Raw genomic sequence first — 26503 nt, 5'->3', positions numbered from 1 at the left:
ACAAAAATGTTCATAGCTACTTTATTCATAATAGTCCCAAATTGGAAACAACCCAAATGCTTATTACAGTTGAATGGATAAACAAATTGTAGTATTTCCATATCATTTGTATCTTTCCATATACTCAGCGATAAAAAGGAAGGAACTACTTGTACATGCAACAATTTCTGTGTATCTCAAAGGCATTGTGGTGAACTAGTTAGATACAAAAGAGAACATACTGTCCGATTCCATGAACATAAAAATTCACCAACAGGCAGAACAAATCTATAGGGATGGACAGCAGACCAGTGGGGTCTAAGGCAAGGCTGGGGTGGGGAGAGGGGCTGACTGCAAAGGGGCACAAGGGATGGTGATGGCTGATGGAAATGTACCGCTTCTTGACTGTGCTGGTTACATGAGTGTACATATTTGTCAAATCTCACCAAGCTGTACATTCAATATGGGTATATCTTTTTGTTTGTAAAATATACCTCAACAAAATTGATTTTAAAAGAAAAAACTCAAGAGGAGCATTATTGTATAGCAATAAAAAATTGGAAGGAATCTAATTGTTGGAGAAAACTGATAAGAAATCATCATATATTCATATATTCATTAAGTGGAAAACTACAAAGCAACAAAAGTGAATGAAGTAGCTTGAGCATACGTGTCAGTATACACAAAGCTCACAAAGGTAAGATGGAGTGAAAAAAAGCAAGTTCCAGAAGAACACATGCAGTATGACGCTATTTATTTAAAATTTAATCACGTGCAAAATAACTCCATATATTGCTCAAAGATTCATACATACGTGATAAACGCATAAAGAAGAGCATGGGAATAATAAACACCAAACTCAAGAGAGCGGTTACGGGGCGGGGGTGGGCTGGCAGGGAGGAGGGCACAGGGGGCTTCAAACAGGATTGGTCAATTTTTATTTCGTAAACGGAGTGGAAGGTACGTGGGTAGTCCTTGCGTTATCCTTTATGTCGTTTTGTGTGTCTTAAACATTTCATAGTAAAACAATCAAACAGCAAACGAAAACCTAAACCGAAAGAGTGGCCACCTAGAGTAGGGGAGAGCCTGGCTGGTACCAGGAGACCTGAGCCTCCATCTCCGATTTGTCCCTGGATTTGATGTTCCACCGTAGCAAAGTCACTTCTCTCAAAATGAGACGCAACAGCCTCATTCCAGAAGAGAAGGGGAAGAATCTGTCCTGGGCATCAAGCGAGTGGCGGTGAGGCACTGGCAGAAGGACTTAATGCACGCCTGGTCCTTTCTTTGCTTCCCCAGCTGCGGTGAACTGCAAACTGGCATCAGAGCCCGGCAGGACTGGGGAGAGGAGGGGAGGAGACATGGGGAGGAGGGTCTGGGTAGGCACAGCTGGGGCCTGCAGGGCAAGGGGAGAAGGGCTGCTCGCCCTGCTCCGCGTCCGGAGTCCGGGGACTCCCAGCTGACCACACACGCGTCAGAGGCCCGCGGAACCGAATACTCAACCGCAGGTTGAGCCAGGGTTCTCAGCCTCTGTTGACTGCGGTCACCGAGCTGCGAAGTCTGTCACTACAGCGAGGGGGCGTTTCTTTGTGGACCCTCTGAGGGCACCAGGCTCCTGGAGCAAGGCTGCTGAGGTCCAGAGCGCACTGTTTTGAGAGCGGCACAGAAGCGCGAGAGCTCTTTTATCTTGAGTAATCTTAACCACTGCCCTAAAACAGCGAGGGACAGTGACTGACCTAAGGTCACACACAGCAGGTGATTGGAACTTAGTACTTGTATACCCTTGGGCAAGTTACTTAACCTCTCTGGATCATTTTCCTAAAGTGGGTGCAAAATTGTGTGTGAGTGAGTGTATCTGGAAGACTCCACACCAAAGAATCAACAGATATTTCTGTGTGGTGAGATTATGGGTCATATTTATTTTTCCCTTTGATTTATCTCTTTTCTAATTTGTTGTTTTATAATGAATATGTATGTATTTAGTTATTTTTATTTTTTTAAAAAGTAGAGTAATACTGCATAGAGTTGTGAGGGTTAAAGCAGACCATGAAGAACACAGAGCACAATTTCTAGGTCACAGTGTGTTCTCCGTAAATGTGAGCTCTCCCTGCTCACTTTTCTCTCCTAGACTTTCCTCCCTTCTGGTGTTGTAGACTCTGGCCCCCAGGCCTCACTTGGGAAGGAAGGAGTTGGTGGTACAGGACTCTGATCGGTTACTAGCTGTGTGGCTTTCAGTAAATCCCGTAACCTCCCTGAGTCTCACTTACCTTGTCTGTAAAGTGGGAAGAATAACACCTACCTCAAAGGAAGTTTTCAAGGATTATATTTCATACAAGATGGGAAACCACTTGACACATAGTAGGTCTTCAATAAATGCCTCCAGGAGGAGACATGGTGCACGTGATGAAGGAACAAGCATTGGAGTAGGAGCTGGACCAGAGAGGCAGAGGGTTTGAGCACAGATTCCACAGAGCCCAAGGGATCCATGGAGAGAGTGTCTGGGGGTGGGGGGCTGTCCATGAACTTGGAGGGGGAAAAATACCATCCTTGTTTTCACTAACCTCTAACTGAAATTTAGCATTTCCTTCTATCACGCACGTAAGCAACAAATCACAGTAGTAGTAGCAGTACCCGTGACTCAGGTACCAATAAAAATCACAGACACTTCTGTACTGCATCAGAGTAGCCATATCTTGAAACACTGTTTACACTCATTCATCACCTCAAAATTACAATGCTTAATCTCTAGATTTTATTGTTTAATATGTTAAACAAGGACCAATTCACAAAATAAATATTTTGATAATGATTCTATATAATTGATATCCTTTGTAATCCTAAGTAATTTACTTTTTGTAGTTAAAAATATTCTTCTGGGGCCCAGCCCCACGGCAGAATAGTAAAAGTTCTGTGAGCTCTACTTTGGCAGCTGGGTTGGGCGGTCTGGATCCCGGCTCAGACCTATTCCACTCACCAGCCACGCTGTGGGGGTGTCCCACATACAAAAAAAAAAAAAATAGAGGATGATTGACACAGATGTTAGCTCAGGGCAAATCTCCCTCAGGAAAAAAAAAATTCTTCTGAATAGGGGTCCATAGTCTTCATCAGACTGCCAAAAGGGGACCCTTGGCCGGACAGATGTCCTGCCTGGGCAACTGACAGCTGTGTGACATTGGGCTTGTGATTTCTCTCAGTGGCACAGTTATCCCTGCTTGGCTCAACCCACAGGGTTGTTAGGAGGAGCAAATTAATTCTTGGCTGGAAAAGGACTTTGGAAACTGTTGGTAGCTTCCCAATTTTGCCAAAAGCCAGAGCAGAGTGCTTTCTACCTCTCAGCTGAAACCCATGTTCCCAGGAGACCTTTCTCCCTTCCGCAGGGTTCAGCTCCTCCCCTTTACTCTCTATCTGATAAGGAGGCCAAAAGGCACCTCCATCAGAGGATGTCATCCAGGCCCAGTTTGCAGACATCCACAGCTCAGGGGAGGATTCTCTGGGGGATGATGGCAATTCCCTCTAGTTTTCATATTTGACCTTACAGTGACCTTTGAGGACACTACCCCATCAAAACTCTTCCCTGCTCCTTCAGGTGGCCCCTCTGTGGCCACAGGCCTCATATTTCCCCTCTCACTGCCCTGTCCTGTGATTGTCTGACTCCACACCACACTGCGTGCTTCTAAAGACCCAGGTCTGACCCCTCTCAGAGGCTCCAGAACCCAAGTCAAGGGCATGGCACACGTCAGCATCTGAGGAGCTGGCCTAGAGAAGAAAAGGGACTTGAGGCACAGAGAGAGAAAGCAGGGACGGGGTAGAAGTAGGGCTTGAGCCCAGGTCCCCTAAAGCCCATGATTTGTCCCCCACACACCCAAAGCAAGGGATGGAGGAACTGGGGAGTCTCAAGGCTCATATGAGCTATTTCCTACTCTACCCACTGCTGTGAAACATGCGGAGAGCTAAGATTTCGTAATCTGGAGCTAGCCCCTGCCCATCTGTACAATGGGAGGCGTCAGTCAGTGCCTCTCAAACCCTTTTAACCTGATGCAAATAAGAAATTCACTTTACATCGTGATCTGGTCCACAATACATACATACATAGGTAACTGAAACAAACATTTTATGAAAGAATAGTTAGCTCTACTATTGGCAGTGCACTTTTCCTATTCCATTTATTTATTTATCCTTTTCAATGCCAGCTGTGATTCAATAACTGACTACATGGCCCACAGGTCCTTTTCAGCCCCAACATCCTGTGACTGGCTGAATGGGAATCCCTGACAGCTGTCTCTGGTCCTGGCTCAGCGTAACCGGGCCAAGCCGAGCGCCTGCCCGAGCTGGCGTTTCCCCCACGCACCCTGAGAGGACAGACCCGCGGGCTCGACGGGCTTCCCACAGATGCTTCAGGCGCGGTCCTCGATGCCAGGGGAACACTGCCCGGTGACCTGCAAATAATCTCTGAGGATGGAGCGGTGTGCTGCCTCTGCTTCCCGGTGGGCGGGGTTACTACATCTGGGGCATCCACCAGCTCCCTTGTCCTAGGCCAGTGTAGCAGGAAGTGTGAGCAGAGGAGTGTAAACATGTTGGTGTATGAGCTAGCCGCGCAGGGAAAGGAAGAGGCAAGCAAGGAAACCAGAGGACGAAGACATTTAAAAGTCCACTGGAAAAGACGCAATGTGAGAGCCCCAAAAGGGGAAGAGCTCGGGAACCGTCTAGTTCCAGGTTAAACCCCAGCAGGCTTCAGAGCCCGGACAAATGACTTTTCTCTGACCGGTGGCTCTCATTTATAAAGTGAGTTTGAACATCCCTGGTCCTCTGGATTGTCGTAAAGGGTAACTGAGGTCGTATATTCATCATGCCACACTGACTCTGCGCGCGGTCGCGGACCGGTCCCTTGGTTGTGTCCTGCGCTCGCCTGCAGCTGCCCCGGGCTTCGCAGCGTCCAGCACGGGGCCTGGCGGCAGGCGGGGCTCAGAGCGGGAGCGGCGTCCACCCCCTGTCTCTCCGAGCCCCGGCGCCCCAGCGCAGACGCCGGGCCCGTGGGAGGTGGGGGGACGCGGGCAGGGACGCGCCCGGCGGCTCCCTCCTCCCGGCTCCGCGGGTCGCCCCCTCCTGCCGCCCCGCCGCCCTTCTCCCTCTCTCCCCTTCCCCCGCCGCGTCCGGTCCGCGCGCCCGGCCGCCTCTGGGTCCCCGGGGACTCCAGGTCTCACCGTGGCGTCTCCGCGCCTCTCGCGGTGTCTTTCTCGGTCTCTGTGCGTCGATCTCTGTCTCTCTGTCCGTGTCTCTGTCTCTCCGGGCTCAGGTCTGTCTCCGTGCGCCCCTCGCTCACCCCGCCGCCCGTGCCCGTCTGGGGGCCCGAGGGGGCGGCGGCCCGGCGCGGACGCGATGAGCGGCGCCTGCACGAGCTACGTGAGCGCCGAGCGGGAGGCGGTGCGCGGCTTCAGCTGCCCGCGGCCGGGGGGCGAGGCGGCCGCCGTCTTCTGCTGCGGCTTCCGCGACCACAAGTACTGCTGCGACGACCCGCACAGCTTCTTCCCTTACGAGCACAGCTACATGTGGTGGCTCAGGTACCGACCCTGGCCCGAACCCCACCTGGAACCCAGCCCCCTCGCCCCACCCTCAGGCCCAGCCGCCTGCCGAACCCTCAGTCCTCACCCAGGTGCCCGTCCCAACGTCAGCACCAGCCCCCACGCAGCCCTTAGCCCCTCAGGCCCGATACTGAACTCCGCTCTCTCCCCACCACTACCCCGACTCCCCCTGCAACCGTTTCTCAGCTCCCTTCCCCCATCCTGACCCTCTCTCCATTGTTTGATCCAAGCTTGAACGTCCTCCTCCACCACCCTCATCCTCAACCCGACCCCAAATTACCTACCAACTCTCTCCCTAACAGCAAACTCCCATCTTCCAACGTTCACAGGAAACCCAAACTCCACCCTCATCCCAAGTGCCGGCAAGGTCCCTTCCCTGATGTCGACCCCAACCTGATCCCTGACTTGTCTCACTCCCAAATGCTGATCCCAGCCCCAACCTCCCCCTCCATCCTCCTTGCAACTCCACCTCAGCGCTTCTCTCCCACCCTGACTCTAAACATCGTCTAGGCCTACCTGCAAACCTCAGCCTCAAGCCTTAATCCTCTCCTGATGCTACACCCCAGCTCAACCCCAGCCTCCGCCCAGCCTCATATTTAGTCATTCTTTCAGCCGCTCCTTACATAGCACTTAGCATGTGACAGGCCTGGGGTGAGTGCTGGGGGTGTACACCACTCCAGAGCTAAGGCAGAAGACTTGGGGATCAGAGCTGCCTCCAAGTTCACCATGAGACAACAGCATAATGGCACAGCAGAAGCCAGCTCAGGCTATACTAATAGATATGTTATTTGGGTGAATCCCCACCCACAGGTCCTCAGTTTCCCCACTTGTTCAGGGAAGGAGGTGGTTAGGCCAGTGCTGACATTCCTGGAACCTAAGTGTGGGGCTGGGAGGGCAATAGATCTCAGTCTTTCGGGGTCTCCAAAGGCCTCATCCAGAAAATAGGACCTGATCCTGAGCCTGCTCTGGGAAGCAGACATCAGCAAAAGTGGGCTGGGCCGCCTTAGTAGACAGTGGTTTTCCTGTCCCTGGAGGTATGGGCCAGAGGCTGCGTGCCCTCTGGGTGGGAAAGAAGTGTTCCTCACTAAAACCTCTCTGAGCCTCTGTCTTTTCATCTATCAAATGGGAGGATGATAAATCGTCGCTCTGATTTCTGACTAGGGCAAGGACCAAATGAGATAAAGCGGTGAAATCAACTTGACATATGCCACTGACAATTACAGATATTATCGCTTTTTCTAGACCGCTCAATCTATAACTCTAAGGGATTTTCAGATGGCCAGGTTTTCAAATCCTGCACATTTGGCTGCTATCTGTAATCTGCTATCCGTAACCCAGGGAATTATATTAATTTACTATTCTCTGCTCATCCATATATTCATTCATTCATTATAGCCTCTGCGTTTTGCCAGGTGCTATGTTAGGCACTGGGGACACAGAAATCAATTATGCCCTGCCCCTGAGGAGCTCACAGAACGTTCAGAGAGATAGGACATGCACCTAAAGCTAACAGTGGACTATTTGTCGAAGACCCACTGTGTACTTAGCACTGAGCTGGGTGCTGAAATATGATAGCGCTGACCTCCCTTTGAGGTATAGAGACAGTGTGGAGTCTTGGGGCTGGGTAGAACCCTGTCCACACCTTGGCTTTGTCACTTAATAGCTATGTGAATTTGGGCAAATTTTCTCCAAGTTGCTTTTTTCATCTTTAAAATAGCAATAGTAATACCTGTCTCATGGAATTGTTGTGAGGATTAAATGAAATAGTGCATGTGAAAATGACTAGTGCTTATAGTGGGTGCTCAGTAAAAGGGAGTTCCCTTTCCCTGGTTCATAGGTGGGGAAAGTGAAGCTCAGGGTATGAAAGTGAATTACCCAAGATCTTCTAGCAATGTCATAGCAGACTGAGATTTAAAGAACATTACTAGGACATCCAAGGGCCAGACGCATTCACACATTTGCAGCCCTGGCACCTCTGCTCTCCATTTTACAAATGAGAAAACTTGAAAGAGGTTAAGTTACTATCTGAGAGTGCCCCAGGGAGAGGAAGTGGCAGAGCTGGGACGAAAGCTCAGGCTCCTCTGCTCCCAACCCCAGTTACCCCTCAGCACCCAGCCGGGACCTCATCCCTCTGCCACCATCCCTTCCCTGCGTACCCCTTGTAGTCCCTCCCATTGCCTTGGACCCTTTTGATGTGTGGAGTGCTTTAGTGGCTCAGACAGTCAGATAGTGGGTTAGATGGGGGATCTCTGACGTCACACTGCATGTCAGTGTGCTCCCATTCCAGACCCCAAGGGCAACTGAAACGTTCTAGCTTCCAGGGCTCACTTTTCCTGAACTTGGACGTAACATGGTTCATAAACCTCACAGACAGTTGCAAACTGGAGGAGGGGAACCAAGGGTCCTCAGGACAGCTAGGTGATCAGTGTACTGAGACAGTCCTTCTGGCATGCTCCTATCAGAGCCCCAGCATTGCAGGGTGGAGGCCTTGTTTTGCTCTGGACTCCATTTGGCCCTTTTCATGAAAGCTGGCCCTTAAAAGCATAAAAATCTCCAGGTGGATGCTGTTTCCTTGTGCTCAAGGAGAATTGCTGTCTTTAAAAGCATATCTCAGGACGTGAAGACGCCCTGTGGAGAAGCAGCTGTTGCTGTCACATGTCTGATCCACTTTCCAGACACCCTCTATCAGTAGTTGTGTTTTGGGTTTTTGTTACTGGGCTGTGAGCCAAAAGGCAGCAGCCTTGCTGGAGGGCAGAATTGGTGGTCAGGCGCTGTATCTACACATTCTGTTTAATCTTCATGGACATCTGGTGTGATAGGAACCTTTACGAATGAAGATTTTGAGGTGAAGGATTTTTCAGCTTATATGTGGGAGAACCAAGATTCAAACTTAGAAGTGCTTGACTCAAAAGCCCTAACAAATGTCAGGCTGCCTCTCCAATTCTTTCCTGGAGGTCACCGTGGGTTATTTATCTTTCAGAGTCACAGATCTGTGAGACCCTAGAGGCCTGTGGCTCTTCAACCCAACTTCCCACCTGGGGCAGGAATCTCTAACTTCACTGAAAGGTGTACTCATTCAGGTGTTCTGTGCAAACCTGTCCTCTTGAGGCAGTACCTTCACCATGGGACAATGCTGATCATTTACAGTTCATCTTATACTAAGCACAGATTTTCCCCGTTGGAGCCTCCCTTGTTGTTCCCAGCTCTATCCTTAGGGGCTGGTTCCTCTGTCTCCAGACACACTATCAGAGGCAGGGCCTGCTCCCTGACTGACCACTGATCTGGGACATATCCCCCCAGCTCTCTCACCCCCCTCCTCAAAGGACCCTACTTTTCGAGGGCGGTTTCCATCCAGGTGCCCATAGATGTCATTAGTAAAGGGTGGAGTCCCAATCTGAGCACAAGTCTCCCAGATGGCCTTATAAATAGTGAGTATGTCTCAAAAAAGTAAATAATGTTTAAATAAAGTGCCTACAAGAACTAAAATGTACTACATGCTCAATGTGGAAAATGTGGAAAGGACAGGAGAGACAAAAAAGGAAAGAAATCTTGGGAGATCCAGTACCTTAACTTGGTTTCCCAGAAGACTCAGAGACAAGGATTTGAGGGCAAGTAGTTTATACAGAAAGTGATCCTAGAAAACACTGCCAGAGGGTGGGGAAGTGAGCGGGGAAGGGAAGGAGCTATCGATGGTATGTCACCAAGCAAGTCACCGCGAGGGCCCCTGGAGTTTAAACCTGCTGAACTCTGCCAGACAGTGTAGAACATAGGCCTGAGTCATCCCACCTGAGGGCCAGGGAGCTGAGTATTTGCGTGCCAACGTCTGTCTGTCAGTGGTTGTACTGGTGGGAGAAGGGAGGCATTAACTTTCCCACACTTCTGACCTGCTCAGTGTGCAGACAGAGACTGCTCTAAGCCAGAGAAAGCCCTCAGACAAACAGATACAGTTGCTGGCATTTGAAACTCTGGCCAGAATATTCGACAATTATAAGACCCAAGGGAATACAGACAGGACATCCACAGCCTGCACTACACCCACAGACAGCCTGTTAGCATTTTGGTGTATTTCCCTCCAACCTTACATGTATATAGTTATGTATATATTTATGTTTATTTTTATTTAAGTTGGGATTATCCTATATATTTAGTAGTGTGCCTGCTCTTTTCACTTAACATTATCTCATCAGAATTTATCCTTGATCTTAAATGTTATTTGAAAACATGTTTTTATTGGCTCTATACTATTCCATGGCAGGGGCACCAATAATTTATTTAACCATGGGAAGACGAACTCTCCAAAGCTTTAAGATGTCTCTGTTAAGTTTCAATTAGCTATTAGCTAGCTGGGAAATCAGCCATCGGCTAGCTGGGAGCAAAATCCAGCAGAAATGGCAGGAGCAGAAGTCTGGGGCTGGGGTCGGGGAGAGGGAGGGCAGAAAAGCTGGAGAAGGAGCTGTAGGTGGAAGGGCACACAAATCCTGGTACTACGTCTCCCCTACTATTGGGAGAACATCTCACAAAGCCTGACACACGATAATCTGTACTAACTGCCTACTATGTGCCAGGGCTTATACAAGGTGAGGACAAAGCCGATTAAATGTGGTCTGAGTCTGCCTTGAGGAACACACGAGGAATTTGTTGAACACCTACTGTGTGCCAAGAATATTACGTATATTATTCATCCTCTCCACTGCTTGTGAGGTGCTGTGTTTTGATCTTTCTTACTTTTCAGACCAAGAAGCCGAGGCTCAAAAGGTTCAATAACTTCATCAAGATCTCACAGAGTTAGTTACAGACCTGGGTCTTAACCCAAGTAGGTCTGGTTCCAAAGCCCTTTGCTCTTTCCCCACCACACTGGGCTGCCTGACCCAGTGGGAAGGGCAAAAGGCCCTGAGTCATGTGTCCTGGGTGGATTAGCCTGGCATGGGGGGAAGAAAGGGGAGAGAAAGATGACCAAGGAAAGCATTAGTGAGGAGGAGACAGTGAGATGGGCCTTCAGAGATCTTCAAACGTAAAGGGCCTTCAAAGGTAAAATCCCAGTGGAGAGATCATGTGAAACAGGAAAGATGGTGGCCCCCAAATGAGCCAGGAGGTAGTTGTCTGGAGACCAGGTGCCCAAGGCCTGACTTGGGGCAGAAGCAGTGAGGTTGGCGGGCGAGGGACCAGCGGCAGGGAGGTGCTCTAGATGAGGAGTCCACACGGGTGTGATGACCCACTGGAGGGTGGGTGGGAAGTTACCTTGAAGCTGGAAGGATAGCTGGTTTTTAGCTAAAGGCTACTATGTGTCTTGTTTTTAAGGAACGGCAGCATGGGGAGGGCTCTTTCAGATCCTCTCCCGCTTTCTAGGGTGGGAACAGGTTGAGGATAATAGGGAGGGAAGGAGAAGAGAAGAAAAGGAACACATAGTGAGTCCCAACTACCTGGTGGCACTGAGGCGTGTCATGTTATGTATGTGGTGAATACTTGGCATATAGTTGATGCTGTTTCCTATGGTTAGGCTCAGAAAGCCTGAGACAAGTAGAGACAGGACAAAAGTCGGAGCCGGCCAATTCCTGTGACACTTATAACACTTCTCATAGAACGCACTGCCTGCCCAGTCCCTCCCTGACGCTCCGCTCCTTATGGTCTCTCCCCAGCATTGGCGCTCTCGTGGGCCTGTCCATAGCAGCAGTCTTGCTCCTGGCCTTCATCGTCACTGTCTGTGTGCTTTGTTACCTGTTCATCAGCTCAAAGCCCCTCACGAAGTTGGACCTAGGTTTAAGTTTACAGACTACAGGTGAGAAAGAGGCCACGTGGTCTCCCTGTCTCCAGCGGGGCAGCACCTCACAGAGGGGATATTCAGAGATGGTGTCTGAGCGTTTGCATGCGAGCGCCCCTGGGATGCTCAGAAGCCGCGGCACGTTTCTCAGGAGGTTCATGATCTGAACAGGCCCATCCCAAACTCGCATGTGCTTGGTGTTTATCAAAGTAATTTCACATAGTCAGCAGTCTATTTGTCACATAGAGATTAATCCAGCTTGTGGATTTTCTAAGAAAATATTTTAATTCTAGCCTTAGGGAATGGAAACTGATTTTAATATTACCCCAAACAAAATAGAATTAATAAGAAAAATTTGCTGCTCCCCAAACTCAGCTTATTCAGAAATTAAATACAGGTATTTTTCAAGAATCTGATGTTCTGGACTACCCCCTCCTTCACTGGCATAGGCCATCTGGAGCCTCTGAGGGGCCAGAAAAAGTGTTGCTTTCTCACAAGCCTTTATGGCGCATATTTTTACAACCTCTGCAACCTCTGTGAAAGATACAAGTCCCCACTGGCAAAAGACCTTTCCGTATAGTTTGGTCGACAACACTCCAGATGGGCATTATTATCTCCATGCTAGAGATGAGAGAATCAAGGCTGAGACACATTAGATGACTTACTTCAAGTGTCACAGCTAATCATTGTAGGGCTGAAATGCAGCCCATGTCTTTCGGCCTTGAGTCCTGCTCTTTCTTCTGCCCACCTCGCTGGGTCTGGGCCACGATATAATGAAGCACAAAGTTGTTTGATACCAAATGTAAGGAGGGTTTCAAGGAGAGTAGACTTGAATTAGCGTTGAGTTAGTGAAGGAGTTGGTTAAGGCAAAGTAGAGGAGAAAAGGCATTCCGGGAGAGGGTAGATAATGGGTAAAGGTGTGTGGGCGGGACTGAGTGAGACTTATGCAATGGCAGGGTCATTCACCCTGGGGCACCACCGGGATTAAGGCCAGGCCGGACAGGGGAGGAATTTAAGCTAAACAGAAGAAGCAAGGGTGGCAGACATCAGGGAGGGAGGGGGCGCAGGGTGAGTAGCAGCTAAGTTTCAGAAAAAGACAGAGAGGGCTTTTCCGTTTGTAAAAGATTAATTTTCCAACTTAACAACAAACTTGTGCAACAAACAACAGCACCAGAAGCTGATGACTATGAATAATCCTGCTGTGGCTGAGCGGTGGAAAGCAGGAGGGATGGCTTTTGGGGTGGAAGGATCCATCTGGCTCCCCTTGGAGTCAGGAAGGTCTGGAAGGCAATGGCAAGGGAATAGGGAAAAATCTGAGCATAGACCCAGAGTGGGGGAGACCAGAGACAGCCCGGGCTTCAGCGTTTATAGAGAAATCATAAAAGTTAATGAAAGGCATAAAAGAACCTATCTGGCGAGATATGGCTTGGATGTAAATAGGAAGGCTCAATATCATACACACATCAGTTCTTCCCAAATTAATCTATAAATAAAAATGCCAACAAAAGGTTTCATGGAATCTGTCAAATTAATTCTAAAATTAATCTAGAAAGTAAAGGTACAAGAGTGAACAAAACAATTTTGGCAAAGAAAGAAGAGGAGACTCATCAGATAACAGGACATTTTAAAGATACAAGAATTTGTCAGTGTGATATTGACACACAAATTAAAGGAATTGGGCAATGCAGTGGCCCTCAACTGAGTGCAAATTTGCTCCCCGGGGACATTTGGCAATGTCTGGAGGCATTTTTGATTGTCACAATTGGGGAAAGGGTGCTACTGGTATCTATTGCTAGAGGCTACGGATGCTGTTAAACATCCTACAAGACAGAGGACAGCACTCGACAGCAAAGGATTATCTGGCCCAAAATGTCAATAGTGCCAATGTTCAGAAAGCCTAGAATAGAAAGAAAGTCCAGAAAAAGACTAATTAAAATATAAGAATTTGAATAGGGGCCATCCCGGTGGCGCAGCGGTTAAGTTCACACATTCCGCTTCAGCGGCCCGGGGTTCGCCAGTTCAGATCCCGGGTGCAGACATGGCACCGCTCATCAAGCCATGCTGCGGCAGGCATCCCCCATATAAAGTAGAGGAAGATGGGCACGGATGTCAGCTCAGGGCCACTCTTCCTCAGCAAAAAGAGGAGGATTGGCAGCAGATGTTAGCTCAGGGCTAATTGTCCTCAAAAAAAAAAAAAAAAAAAGAATTTGAATAAAACATTTAATTTACAAAAATAAGGGAAAAATTGGCAAATTTGCCTACATCAAGTACAAGCAGACATTAAATACAAATAATACAAAAGATACCATACATAAAGTTAAAAAACAAGAGACAGACTGCAAAGATATTATAAATATAAATGTAAATACATATATACAGTCAGTTCTCCTTATTCAGAGTTTCCATCTTTGGGAATTTGCCTACTTGCTAAAATGGATTTGTAACCTCAAAATCAATACTCGCAGTGCTTTTGAGGTCATTTGTGGATGTGGACATGCACAGAGCAGCAAAGACTGAGTTGCCCCATCACACACATTCCCAGCTGACGCTGAACAAGGCCACGCCCTGCCTTCCTGTTTCAGCTCTCATACTGTAAACAAGTGTCCTTTTCGCAGTATATTTGGTGCCAAGTTTTCTGCATTCTTGTGATTTTTGTTGATTTCGCTGTTTAAAATGGCCCCCGACTGTAATGCTGAAGTGTATCTAGTGTCCTAAGCACAAGAAGGCTGTGGCGTGCCTTGTGGAGAAAATACTTGTGTTAGATAAACTTTGTCCAGGCGGAAGTTATAGTGCTGTTGGCAGTGGGTTCAACGTTAATGAATCAACAGTACATACTAAGTAAGATGTCGTTAAACAGAAACACAAAACAAAGTTATGATTGATCACTTGACAAAAATTTGACCAGAAGCTCATGGGAACCTCCTCTTGTATTTCCTCAAAGAGCAGTGATTCAGTATTCACTAATTCAGTGTTTGCAGTGACTTTATAGAACATAACTACTGTGAATAATGAGAGTCAACTGCATATAAAATAGAGACAGAATTGATATCTAGAATATATAAGCACACCTTTAAACAATGGGAAAACGTAAAGCACAAAAAAAGGAATGCACATGAAAAGATACTCAACCTTACTAATAATCAGGAGAATGCAATTTAAGAATGACACACTTTTTGTGGGCAAAAGTCCAAAAATATTAATGGTGAGAAGGTTGGGGGGAATGGATACTCTCATACACGACTGGTAAGAGTATAAATTGATATAACCACTTGGCAATGTCTATTTAAACTAAAAGTGTGTACACCCTATAACTCAGTACAGTAGTCCCCCCTTATCCACAGGGCGTATGTTCCAAGACCCCCAGTGGATGCCTGAAACCACAGATAGGACTGAATCCTATATATACTATGTTTTTCTCATACATATATACCTATGATAAATTTTAACTTATAAATTAGGCACAGTAAGAGATTAACATCAATAATTAATAATAAAATAGAACAATTATAATAATATACAGTAGGGGCCGGCCCCGTGGCCAAGTGGTTAAATTCTCATGCTCTGCTTCAGCGGCCCAGGGTTTCACCAGTTCGAATCCTGGGCACGGACATGGCACCGCTCATCAAGCCATGCTGAGGCATCATCCCACATGCCACAACTAGAAGGACCCACAACTAAAAATACACAACTATGTGCCAGGGGGGCTTTGGGGAGAAAAAGAAAAAAAATAAAATCTTAAAAAAAATTCTATAATAATGTACTGTAATAAAATTTACCTTAGATCTTAGCAACCTCAGCACATTCTTTCCTTATTAAGTGGAGAACTTTCACCCTTTCACTTAGAAGAAGCACTTTATGGCTTCTGTTTGGCATATCTGAATTGCCAGCATCACTACTCTTGCACTTTGGGGCCATTGTTAAGTAAAATAAGGGTGACTTGAACACAAGCACTGCGATACCAGCACAGTTGATCTGATAATCAAGATAGCTACTAAGTGACTAACAGGTGGGTAGTGTATACAGTGTGGATCCGCTGGAAAAGGAAGGATTCACAGCCCGCATGGGGCAGTGAGAAATTTCATCACATTACTCAGAATGGTGTGCAATTTAAAACCTATGAATTGCTTATTTCTGGAATTTTCCATTTAATATTTTCATACTGTGGTTGACCATGGGTAGCCGGAATAATGGAAAGTGAAACAGCAGATAAAGGGGACCTGTAATCCCACTTCTAATCATCTGACTTAGAGAAATAGTTGCACTAGAACAGGACTTATAAAGCTGGATATCATGATAGCTTGTCATATTGGAAACAGACTAGATGTCCATCAGTAGAGGAATAGTGAAAGATGATAGAGCAGTTAAAAGGAATGAACTAGTTCTAACAGACCACCTCCTCTGCTCCTCACAATGACTAGGCAGTATAGCTCTCATTACTATCCATTTTACACGAGGAAACTGAGGCCCAAAGTCATCTAGTGAGTGAGTGGCAGAGCAGACTCAACCTCCACTTCCTTCCACCTCTTATCCCTGTGGTGTGAACACGAAGTCCCTACTATGTGCCAGACACTGTTTGAGACTTCTCATGCACTGGCTCACCTAATTTTCCCAACTACCCCAGTGAGGTAGGTGCTATTGTCATCCATTGTACAGAAGTGAAAACCAGGTCTCAGAGGTTAGATGACTTGCCCAAGGGATCACAGCTTGTAAATTGTGGAGCTGGAATTCAAATACGGCTGCCTTCCTGCCTCCAAAGTCCTACTCTTTCTATGTCACAAGGCTGGGTTTGTGGGGTGCTCCTGCTTGTGTCCTGCTCCCTCGTCTCTCCCCACCCTATGCCCCACAGCCTTTCTGACTCAAAGAGAATACAGCTCACCCCCTGGCCTGGTGAATGAAAGCCGCCCTGCGCCTCTTCACTGCCAGCCACCAGCTGTATTCTTCAGTCGCCAGGGTGTGAGACAGCTTGTGATCTTGCCTTTTGCTTCTGATCTTTAAGATGGAATATGCATTTCCTGACCTTTTACTAATGATGGCTTTTGGCTCTCTCTGCCTTTTGCCCAAACTCAGCTCAAAGTTCCTCTCCTTCATTTAGTGCTGTCCTCTCCTTTTTCTGACCCCATGGCATCAACCCAGGAGCCCCTTGTCCCTCCTTCTGCATCTGAGACAGTTACAGGCCTACTATCCTACGTTCATCAGAGCTTTGCCCTTTGCAGACTTCCATTTCTGTTTGCTGTCTTCCCCTTCAGTAGGACATGTAGAGACCATTAGCCCCATTCTACAGCAGAGGAAACTAAGGCTCAGCCAAGGGAAGTGAACCGGCCAAGTCCACACAGCTGGCCAGCACATGTTGCTGGGATGTCAACCCCCATCTCCCAGACTCTAAAGCCTCGATCACTGCCCTTCACCTTGGGGTCCTGACATCTGACTGTGGGCGGAGGGGCGGGTTGGGGAGTGCCTTGGCAAAAGCAGAGCGGAAGTGGAACAGTTTCTGAAAACAGGGTCCTTCTGCTGCCCAGGCGTTCTATAGTGTCCCATCACCCCCAGCCCCACCCCATCCCCCAAACTTGGGATGCAACAAAGACCGTAACTGTCTTACTCTGGTACTTTGTGAGGAACTAGCTTGATCAGAGTGTGACCGAGCCCCTACTGTTAGGCCAGGTGCTGTGCTAAGGACTTTAAACACCTTACCCCATTTAACCTGCTCAACAACTCTGCCAGTGGTTATTATCAACCCTATTTTGTAGATAAGGTGAGTGAGGTAAGTGTGGAGGTGATATTCCAACCTATGTACATTTAATGAGAGAGCAAAAAATGGAAGGAAAAAGATAGACAAGAGTTCGGTTCTCATTCTCCTCTGAAAGATGTTGGTAGGGAGATCATTAATCAGCCATTCTCATCGACTCAGAGGGCTCCTAGAAATCAAGTCCGATGCTCTCACTGTGCAGATGGGCAGTTGAGGCCCGGAAAGGGACAGTCATGTGCCCAAGGTCACCGAGCCAACTGGTGGCGAAGCCTTTGGCTCCTGGGCCAGGAGTCTTTCCCTGCAGCAGCCCCTCTCACCTTCCAGAGAGGGTTCAGTTGCCCCAGAGCCCACTGTTCTTTCATTAACCACAGTTGGTGGAGTGGGAGCTCTGAACCAAATGAACCTCAGTGATGAGTTCGTCTTGACTCATCTCCAGGCAGGAGAGAATCTGAGAACTTTCCTGGCTGGTCACCACAGGCCAGTCCCAAGTTCAGGGTTGAGGAGCCCAGGCAATGAGGGGAGTCACCACAGAGGTCCTTGGAGAAAGGTTGGAAGGCACAACCCTGGGCTGGGATGTCAGCAAACTGGGCTCTAATCCTGGCTTTGTCACTTGCATTGTGGGGCCTTAAACAAGTCACTTCTCTCTGGGCCTCAATTTACTCTGTAAAATGCATACAATAATACCTACTAAAAAAGTGGTAAAAACTAGGAGCGATGCTTACATAGGAACTAATTAGTCTCTGACACATGGTAGGCTTTTAACAATTAGTAGCTCTCTTTTTCTTTTTTTTTTTTTTTTTGAGGAAGGTTAGCCCTGAGCTAACTGCTGCCAATCCTCCTCTTTTTGCTGAGGAAGACTGGCCCTGAGCTAACATCCGTGCCCATCTTCCTCCACTTTATATGTGGGACACCCACCACAGCATGGCGTGCCAAGCAGTGGCATGTCTGCACCTGGAATCCGAACCGGCGAACTCCGGGCTGCCAAAGCGGGACGTGCACACTTAATCGCCGTGCCACCAGGCGGGCCCAGTAGCTCTCATTTTAATTATTATTAGGCACTTAGATTTTTATATGTTAGTTTCCTCAAAGAGTCTGTTAATATCAAAGATTAATGTTAATGTCAAAGATAGGAACTATGCCTTAAACCCCTTTGTGTCCCCAGGACCCAGCATAGTTCCTGCCCACACTAAGGGAATGCCTGCTCTGTGGAAAGAGTCCAAGTTTTGGGATCAAGCAGAATGGAAAGTGAATCCTGGATCCAATACTTAATAGCTGTGTCAATGTTGACCTTCTCTGTCTGGGCCTCAGTTGCTTATCTGTAACATGGAATAATAGTACCCACCTCAGAGAGTTGTGAGGAGAGTCAGATAAGATTGTTGTACCAGCACATTTTAGCCAAACAGGAATCTTATCGTAATTTGAAGATCAAACTTGACATATTTGCCTTTAGGCTTCCTGCTCTCCCAAGTGCCTCTTGGCTAGCAGCTTTTCAAAGACGGGACCCCACAGGCTTCAGGCACCACTGCAGGACTTCAATAAGTCCGTATTATATTAGTCAAAGGAAGAGACAGAAATATGTGTAATCGAGAGTGGGACCACCGCCTGTTCTGCTGGCTTCCCTGGAAGGCTAGGATGGTGGAGTTGAAGGGCCTAGGCTACACGTTTCAGGGAAGCCCTAGGATCTGGGAAAGAGTCATGTAAACAAGACAGGGTGGGTCCACAAGCTCAGTATGAACCAGCATTGTGACGTGTCTGCCCAAAATAAAGGTGAGTAGAATCTCAGGTTGTATTAACAGATATATAGGATCTGGAAGCAAGAGAGTGATAGTCCTTCTTTACTCCCAGCTGGAGAGAACACACCAGCCACCACATCTCAGAGGTAACTCTTTAGCATCCACAGCACAGGTTCCCAATGTTGAGTGCCAGTCACCTGAGGGTCCCCAAATATAGCAGTTAGGATTCTTGAGCAATTTCCAATATTTCAAAGGTTTTACTGGGACCAGGTATCTTTCTTTCTTTCTTTTTTAATGCAGTAACATTGGATTATAACATTATATAAATTTCAGGTGTACATCATTATATTTTGATTCCTGTGTAGATTACATCATGTTCACCATCCAAGGGACCAAGTTTCTTTGCTTTGATCTAGACTTATATTAGTTCAAGGGGGGTAATTAGCATGGGCTCTCTCCTGCTAATCAGAGCTCTTTGATTAATACAAAATGGAAAAAAAAATAGTACTTAATAAACGCAGTTCATTATATAGACAGAATCCTTTAAAACTTGGAATTCAAGAGAAAATAAATAGAAAAATGAGGCCAGCCCTACTTTCTACCCCATTTTATAGAATTTTTAGAGAATGAGATCCAGAGAAGAGAATGGGTTAGCCCAAAGTAGCACAATGATTTAATATCAGAACGAGGATTTGAGCCATGGTTTTATAGCTTCTAGAAGGCTAACGGTTTTCCCCAGAGCCCTGACTACCTGCTGCTCAGAGCCCCACAATTTAAGAGGGACTTTGACCAATCAGAACGTGATCAGAGGCAGGTGAACAGCTCAGTGTGCAAACCAGGTCATGTGAGTATCAAGTTGAAGAGCTGGGGACATTTGGCCTTGAGCAAAGGATTCTCAGGGCTCACAGCCTAGGGCCTCAGATCTCTACAAGGCTGTCCTGGGGAATGAGGAGACATTTTGTGCGAAGCCAGAGAACAGCACTGGGATCAGTGGTGGAAGCCATAGGGAGGCAGGTGTTGACTCAATAAAGGTAGACCTCTCTTAGGATAAGATTTGAAATGCTCTTGTAAAGAGCACCCTCATCACTCTGGGCTGTGTTTGGTTCATCAGTTTGTAATTCTTGGTTTAGGAAAAAAGAAAAAAGAGCACCCCCAAGCCTGGAAGGTAACCAGGAAAAGGCCAAATGTAGGATTCACCTAAGGAGATTCTTGCACTGAATAGAAGGTTGAAATAAACCTCTGTACCCAATGGAATGCCTTAAAATGCAAGCTTAAATGACAAAGGATTCCCAGGAATCTACAAAACACACACACACAGACCCACAAAACAACTTCCTGGAACCAATAGGTGCATTTAGTAAGGTCATAACTGATGCGGGGTCGGTGAGCCGAGGAGTCGAAAGAAAGATTTCTTGGACTCTCAAGATCTGGCAGTGGTGCTCTTTTATTTAGAGAATAGCATGGAATAGCGTGGGGACAGGACCCATGGGCAGGCAGAGCTGCTGCCGGCATGTTGCTGCTGCCGCTTCTGCTGCAAAAATGAGTGGAGAGTAAGGCTAATTTTAAGGCATAGGTATGTGAGCCATCTCTTTACAAGACAAAGGAAAGAACATGTAAAAAAGTTAAAATGGTATCAGTCCAGGTGGGATCTGGCCATTGGGTGGTCTCACAACTTTTAGATAAGAATCAAATCGGATTAAGTAAAGGCCAGAAGCCACCACCCTAAATCAGTTACATGAGGTTGCCAGACAGTAACCAACTTAAGTTCTTGCCTTTGGCGTTGATTAAGAGTTTCTAGAGATAAGGTCATCTCCCCTCTTCCTGGCACAGAGAGGGAGGCATCCCCACAGATGGGGGTTCCCCCACAAATGCAAATGCCTCCCAACAAAGGGCAAGCAAACTCTGCTCCTCGGAGCCTGCTTCTCATCTCCAGTTTTAAAAGTAACCAGCCTAAAATCCTCATCAATAACATGTAAGCTCAGAACCAAACATCAACTGTGTTCATATATATTAGCAACAAACAATTGGAGACCAAATTAAAAACACATTAATACCATTTATAGTCACTCCAAAGAAAGTGAAATACTTAAGTATAAAACTAACAAAACATGTAAAGGATCTGTATGATAAAAACTACAAAATGTTGATGAAGGAAATCAAAGAAGACCTAAATAAATGGAGAGACATACCACATTCATGAATTGGAAGACTCGACACAGTAAAGATGAAAACTGCAGCAGACCCAGTACATATAGACAAACTGACTCTGAGATTTATACAGAAAGATAAGAGAACTAGAATAGCTAAAACAATATTGAAAAAGAATAATAAAGTTGGAGGAAATCACATTATTTGATTTTTAAGACTTACTATGTAGCAACAGTAACGAGGACAGTGTGATATTGGAGGAGGGACCGAAACATGTACCAAGATGGAGGCCAGAAGTAGACCCACACTGTAAGTATGTCCAACAGATTTTTGTCAAAGGTGCAAAAGCAATTCAATGGGGTAAGAATAGTCTTTTCAATAAATGATGTTGGAACAACTAGACTTACATAAGTAAAAAAATAAACCTTTACCTAAACCTCACACCTTATACAAAAATTAACTCACAATAAATCATAGACCCAAATGTAAACTATAAAACTTTTAGAAGAAAACAGGGGAAAATCTTCACGACCTGGAGGTAGGCAAAGAATTGTTAGACATTCACAAAAGCTCAACTCATTAAAAAAAAAAAATACATTGGTCATTAGTCTTCAACAAAATTCAAAATTTTTGTGCTGCTGAAGACTCTATTATTAAGAGGATGAAAAGACAAGCCCCATACTGGGCTTAATAATATTCACATATCTGACAAAGGACTTTTACCCGGAATATATAAAGAATCCCCTAAACTCAACATTAAGAAAGCAGACAGGGAGGGGCTGGCCCCATGGCTGAGTGGTTAAGTTTGCGTGCTCCGCTGCAGAGGGTCCAGTGTTTCGTTGGTTCAAATCCTGGCACGGACATGGCACTGCTCATCAACCCACGCTGAGGCAGCGTCCCACATGCCACAACTAGTAGGACCCACAACAAAGAATATACAACTATGTACCAGGGGGCTTTGGGGAGAAAAAGGAAAAAAAAAAAAAAGAAAGCAAAACAGGGGCCAGCCGCATGGCCAAGTGGTTCAGTTTGCACGCTCTGCTTCAGCAGCCGAGGGTTTCGCTGGTTGGGATCCTGGTTGTGGACCTAGCACTGCTCATCAAGCCATGCTGAGGCAGTGTCCCACAGAGCAGAACTAGGAGAACCTACAACTAGAATATACAACTATGTACTGGGGGCTTCAGGGAGAAGAAGGAGAAATTAAAAAAAAAGAAAACAAACAAGCCCATTAGAAACACAATAGGAATTTATTCTTTCACAGCTCTGGGGGCCAGAAGTTCCCAGTCAGTTTTGCTGGGCCGAATCAAAGGCTTCAGGGAGGATCTGTTCTCCTTTGCTTGTAACTGTAGCACACCGATCTCTCCCTCTGTCTTCACATCGTCTGTGTGTGTCCGATTCCCTCTGCCTTTCTCAAGGGCACTTGTGATGGCATTTAGGGCCCCCTCAGATAATTCAGGATGATCTCCTCATCTCAAAACCCTTAATCACATCTGCAAAAACTTTACCATATAAGGTAACATTCACAGGTTCCAGAGATTAAGACCTGATATGTTTGGGGGCCACTGTTCAGCCCACTAAACAGCAATCACACTCCTAGGTATCTAGCCTAGAGAAATGAAAATGTAAGTCTGCACAAAAACCTATACACAACCGCTCATAGCAGCTTTATTTCTAATAGGCAAAAACTGGAAACAGCCCAAATGTCCTTCAGTGGGCAAGTGGTACAACCATATAGTGGAACATGTGCAGCCATAAAAAGGAACAACTCTTGATACACACAACTTGAATGGATCTTAAGGGTATTATGCAGAGTGAAAAAGCCAATCTTGGGGGCTAGCCCAGTGGTGTAGTGGTTAAGTTCAGATGCTCTGCTTCAGTGGCCCAGGGTTCACGGGTTCAGATCCTGGGTGCGGATATACACACCGCTTGTTGAGCCATGCTGTGGCAGTGTCCCACATGCAAAACAGAGGAAGGTGGCACAGATGTTAGCTCAGCAATAATCTTCCTCAAGCAAAAAGAGGAAGATTGGCAACTTATGTTAGCTCAGGGCCAATCTTCCTCACCAAAAAAAAAAAGAAAAAGAAAAAGCCAATCTTGAAAGATTGTATACTATATAATTCCGTTTACATAACACTTCTGAAATTACAAAATTATAGTAATGGGAAACAGGTTAGTGGTTACCTAGAGAGGTTTAAGAGGAAGGTCTGATTATAAAGGGGTAGCATAAGGAAGTATTTTTGTGGTGATGGAACAGTTCTTTATCCTGATTGTGGCAGTGGTTATATAAATCTACATGTGATAAATTTTCATAGTATTATACACCAAAAAGAAGTGCACATAAAACATGGTAAAATTGAATAGGATCTGTAGTTTAGTTGATAGTATTAAATTGACGTCAGTCTCCTAGTTTTGAAATTGTTCTATGGTTATGTAAGCTGTCATCAGTGGAGAAAGCTAGATGAAGCATACATTGGAATTCTGTACTGTTTTTGTAACTTCTTGTGAGTCTTAAATTGTTTAAAAATAGAAAGCTCCAAACAAAAAAGGAAATTTATTGACTGTAGGTGAGAAGTCCAAAAGGAGGGTGGGCTTCAGGCATGGTTTGAACAGAAGTCCACAATGTCTTCAGGCCTGTGGCTCCATCCTCTGAGATTCTCTCAGCTCTGTTTTGTGTTGGCTTTCTCCTCAGACTGACTTCTCTCATGGTAGTAAGTTGGCTGCCAGCAGTCCCTGGGACTAGGTGCTCTTTGTTCCCTTCTAGTCAGGAGAAGAAAGAGGCAGCTATCTCCTCCTTTAATCAGAAAAAAAAAAGGCCTGAGCTCTGCTCTCACTGGACCACCTTAGGGCATATTTCACCACTAAACTAGTCAGTGTGCCCAGGGAAATGCTATGCACTGATTGCCCATCCATGTGGTAAAGGAATGGGATTGCCCGATTGGCTCACATCAATCAGGCCCAACTCCTAGAGCTGGGATGGGGCCAATCTCCCCTAAATAGAACTTTTATCACCAGGTGGGAAGGGGTGGGGTGGATGTTGGGTACCAACTCCAATGTCCAGTACAACTACCTTCTTGAAACTCACTCTTGCCTTGGTGTCAGATGCACCATTCTTCGTGGATAGCCTCTATCAATAGGTCTTAAAGCATAGGAGTTTTCTAGAAAGAGGTATAAAATGTCATTCCAAGCAGAAGAAACAGCACAAGGCGACACCCAGAGATGTGAAGGAAACAATGAAAATTTTGGTGTGGCAAAGCAAAGAGTTCTTGAGGGAAGAGTGATTAGTAACAAAGCTGAAGAGAAGGGATGGGACCAGGACACAAAGAGCCTTGAATGCCACCTCAAGGATCACAGGTAATGGGAAGACGTTGAAGGCTTTTAAGAAAGAACAGTACATGAACTCGACCTTAGAAAGATCTCTCTGGCTACAGCCCGGAGGATGGACTGGAAGGGGCCCGACTGGAAGCTGTTCCAGTGGTCTGGGCAGAAGAAAATGAAAGCCTTACCTAAGGTGTGGCCTTGAGCGTGTCTGAGAGAAATGGGTGGATATGTCAGATGGTGGTTTGGTGGCATCAGCAGGACCTGCTGAATTGCTTGGCTTTGTGAAGGGGTTGAGGAGAAGGTGTGAGAGATGCTCACATTCCTTGAGCTTGAACACTTGATATACTTTTTATCTGAAAGGCAGGAATGCTCAATTGTGCCACATGCTTCTGATAAGTCAAGGGACATAAGGATTTATGTGACCGTGGGATTTAGTGACAAAACATTGTAAGTATGTTGGGGGCAGAAACCAAGTAAACTGCAACAGAATAAGTCATGAATGGGAAGTGAGGAATAATAAGGCCAAGTGAGCTTCCTTTTAAGCTCAGATATAAGAGGAGGATAAAGCAGTAGATGAAGAGAGTCATGGCATCTATTCTTAAAGCAGAGAAAAAGGTACGTTTTTAAGTTTCCAGCACTTCTCTGCATACTAGCCGTGCAGTAAGCCTTTATCCTCGTCCGTGAAATGAGTTTTTAAGAGTACCGACCTCACAGGTCTATGGTCAAGGTGCAGTCTTCATCTCTCCTAACAATTGTTTATTGTGCTTCTTCTCCACTCAACTTTAAGTTCATGAGAAGCATTCACAGTTCCTAGTGCACGATGTGGTATATCGTTAATAAATGTTTGTTAAACGAATGATGCATTTAAGACTCTGAGCACAGTCCTGCCCAAGGTAAGCACTCAGGGAAGTTAGCCAGGGCTTGTGTCCTGGTGGGGAGGAAGGGGCTACAGGAGGAAGCCCCATGCCCCCAGCTTGCTGTTTTCCAGACGCCGAGGAGGTGCCCCCTGATCGCCAAGGTGGGAACATGGGCGGTTCGGTGGAGGTGGCAGGAGTGAGCCCTCTGGGGAAGAGTCACCCTTTTCTGAACCCACGGCTGGACTGCAACACGGACCCCAAACGCCTCCTCCAACACTGCTTCATGGCCACAGTGACTGCCAGTGACATTCCAGGCAGCCCTGAAGAGGCCCCTGTCCCCAATCTAGACCCACGTGGACCAGCCCCATAAACATCCAATAAATGTCTCTCCACCACCCTCTTCTGGAGTCTCTTTTCGGTGAAAGGTGTGGGTGGGGATGATCAAAGGGACTTTGGAGCCTAGTGGGATAAATGAGAGCTTTTTCCAGCAAACCCAAGCCTGTGGGCCCAGCTATACTGCTTTGCCTGGCCTACTGTGGGCCAAAGGAAGTTTCGACATGGGTCGCAGGCAAAATGGCCAGTAACAACTCCATGCAATCAGGGAGAAGCCTGGGACCTGTGGAGGCTCAGGAGCCCCTCACCTAACCTGGGGAGTCAGAGAACTCTGACTTGGTCTTCCTGCCACAGAGCAAGTGTACTTAGGCTACCTGGGCTGGTGACCAGGACCCGGAGGCAGGAGACTCCTGCCTCTCCTGGAGCGAGCCCCTTGCCAAGGAACAGAATGAGAGGGAGTGTAGAGTACCCAGGACCCAGCTGTGTCTCATACCATTCAGTTCCTTAGGTGGATGGAGAGCGACTGAACGAGTGAGGGAGTGAATGGTTGGCAGACCCAACACAGGCTCTAGTGTGGACTTGGCCACTTCCTGACCCTGTGTGGCCTTGATAAAGTCCCTTAGTCTCCCTGAGCCTCAGTTCCCTTGCTGGGTTTTGGCGAGTGTTCAATGAGATGATGGATATGAAGTCCCTTCATAAACATGAAAGTGCTACAAAGACTTTTTCAACATTACCGATGGGTGTTTTTCAAAAACGTGGTAAGAGCTGGGACTCTGGAGCCAAATGCCTGGTTAATCCTCTCCCTGCCCTCACCTGCTAGGTAACATTCATGCCTCCATCCTCTCATCCAAACAAGCAGCTATAATAGTAGGACCTACCTCGTAGGGTTTTGGAGAGGATTAAATTAGAGTCCATGCAAAGTACTTAGGATAGTGTTGGCAAATGGAAAGCACCCTGTGTTGGCTATTATTGTTGTTTTATTTTTTATTATTAAGCTGACAGCAAAGGAATCTTAGGGCAGGATGCTGACTGCCACTCCTGTCCCCTGGCTGCTCTCC

The 26503-nt window shown here is 46.6% G+C and overlaps 1 protein-coding gene and 1 long non-coding RNA gene across 2 annotated transcripts; one reads left to right on the top strand and one right to left on the bottom strand.

Moving 5' to 3' along the window:
* Nucleotides 1-5: 5 nt before the first annotated feature.
* LOC138920249 (uncharacterized) lies at nt 6-6130 on the bottom strand. Its single transcript, XR_011431103.1, has 3 exons — nt 6072-6130; nt 5178-5503; nt 6-1314 (listed from the first exon to the last, which is right to left on the bottom strand). It is a non-coding gene; the product is annotated as an uncharacterized lncRNA (long non-coding RNA).
* On the top strand, nt 5210-25512 carry SHISAL2A (shisa like 2A). The gene is made up of 3 exons (XM_023629965.2): nt 5210-5534; nt 11192-11331; nt 25244-25512. Exons 1-3 carry the CDS (start codon nt 5353-5355, stop codon nt 25480-25482), a joined length of 561 nt encoding a protein of 186 aa, XP_023485733.1. The 5' UTR covers nt 5210-5352; the 3' UTR covers nt 25483-25512.
* The last annotated feature ends 991 nt before the right edge of the window (nt 25513-26503 follow it).

Source organism: Equus caballus, chromosome 2, assembly GCF_041296265.1.
Source record: "Equus caballus isolate H_3958 breed thoroughbred chromosome 2, TB-T2T, whole genome shotgun sequence".
Classification (NCBI taxonomy): Eukaryota; Metazoa; Chordata; class Mammalia; order Perissodactyla; family Equidae; genus Equus; species Equus caballus.
Note: the sequence above shows the minus strand (reverse complement) of the source record. Positions and strands in the feature narration are given on the sequence as shown.

Excerpts from the sequence above, each read along its gene's own strand:
- SHISAL2A (XM_023629965.2), top strand. The coding sequence starts at position 5,353 with ATGAGCGGCGCCTGCACGAGCTACGTGAGCGCCGAGCGGGAGGCGGTG. Across the intron at positions 5,535-11,191 it reads AGCTACATGTGGTGGCTCAG|CATTGGCGCTCTCGTGGGCC; the intron begins GTACCGACCCTG and ends GTCTCTCCCCAG. Across the intron at positions 11,332-25,243 it reads TTTAAGTTTACAGACTACAG|ACGCCGAGGAGGTGCCCCCT; the intron begins GTGAGAAAGAGG and ends GCTGTTTTCCAG.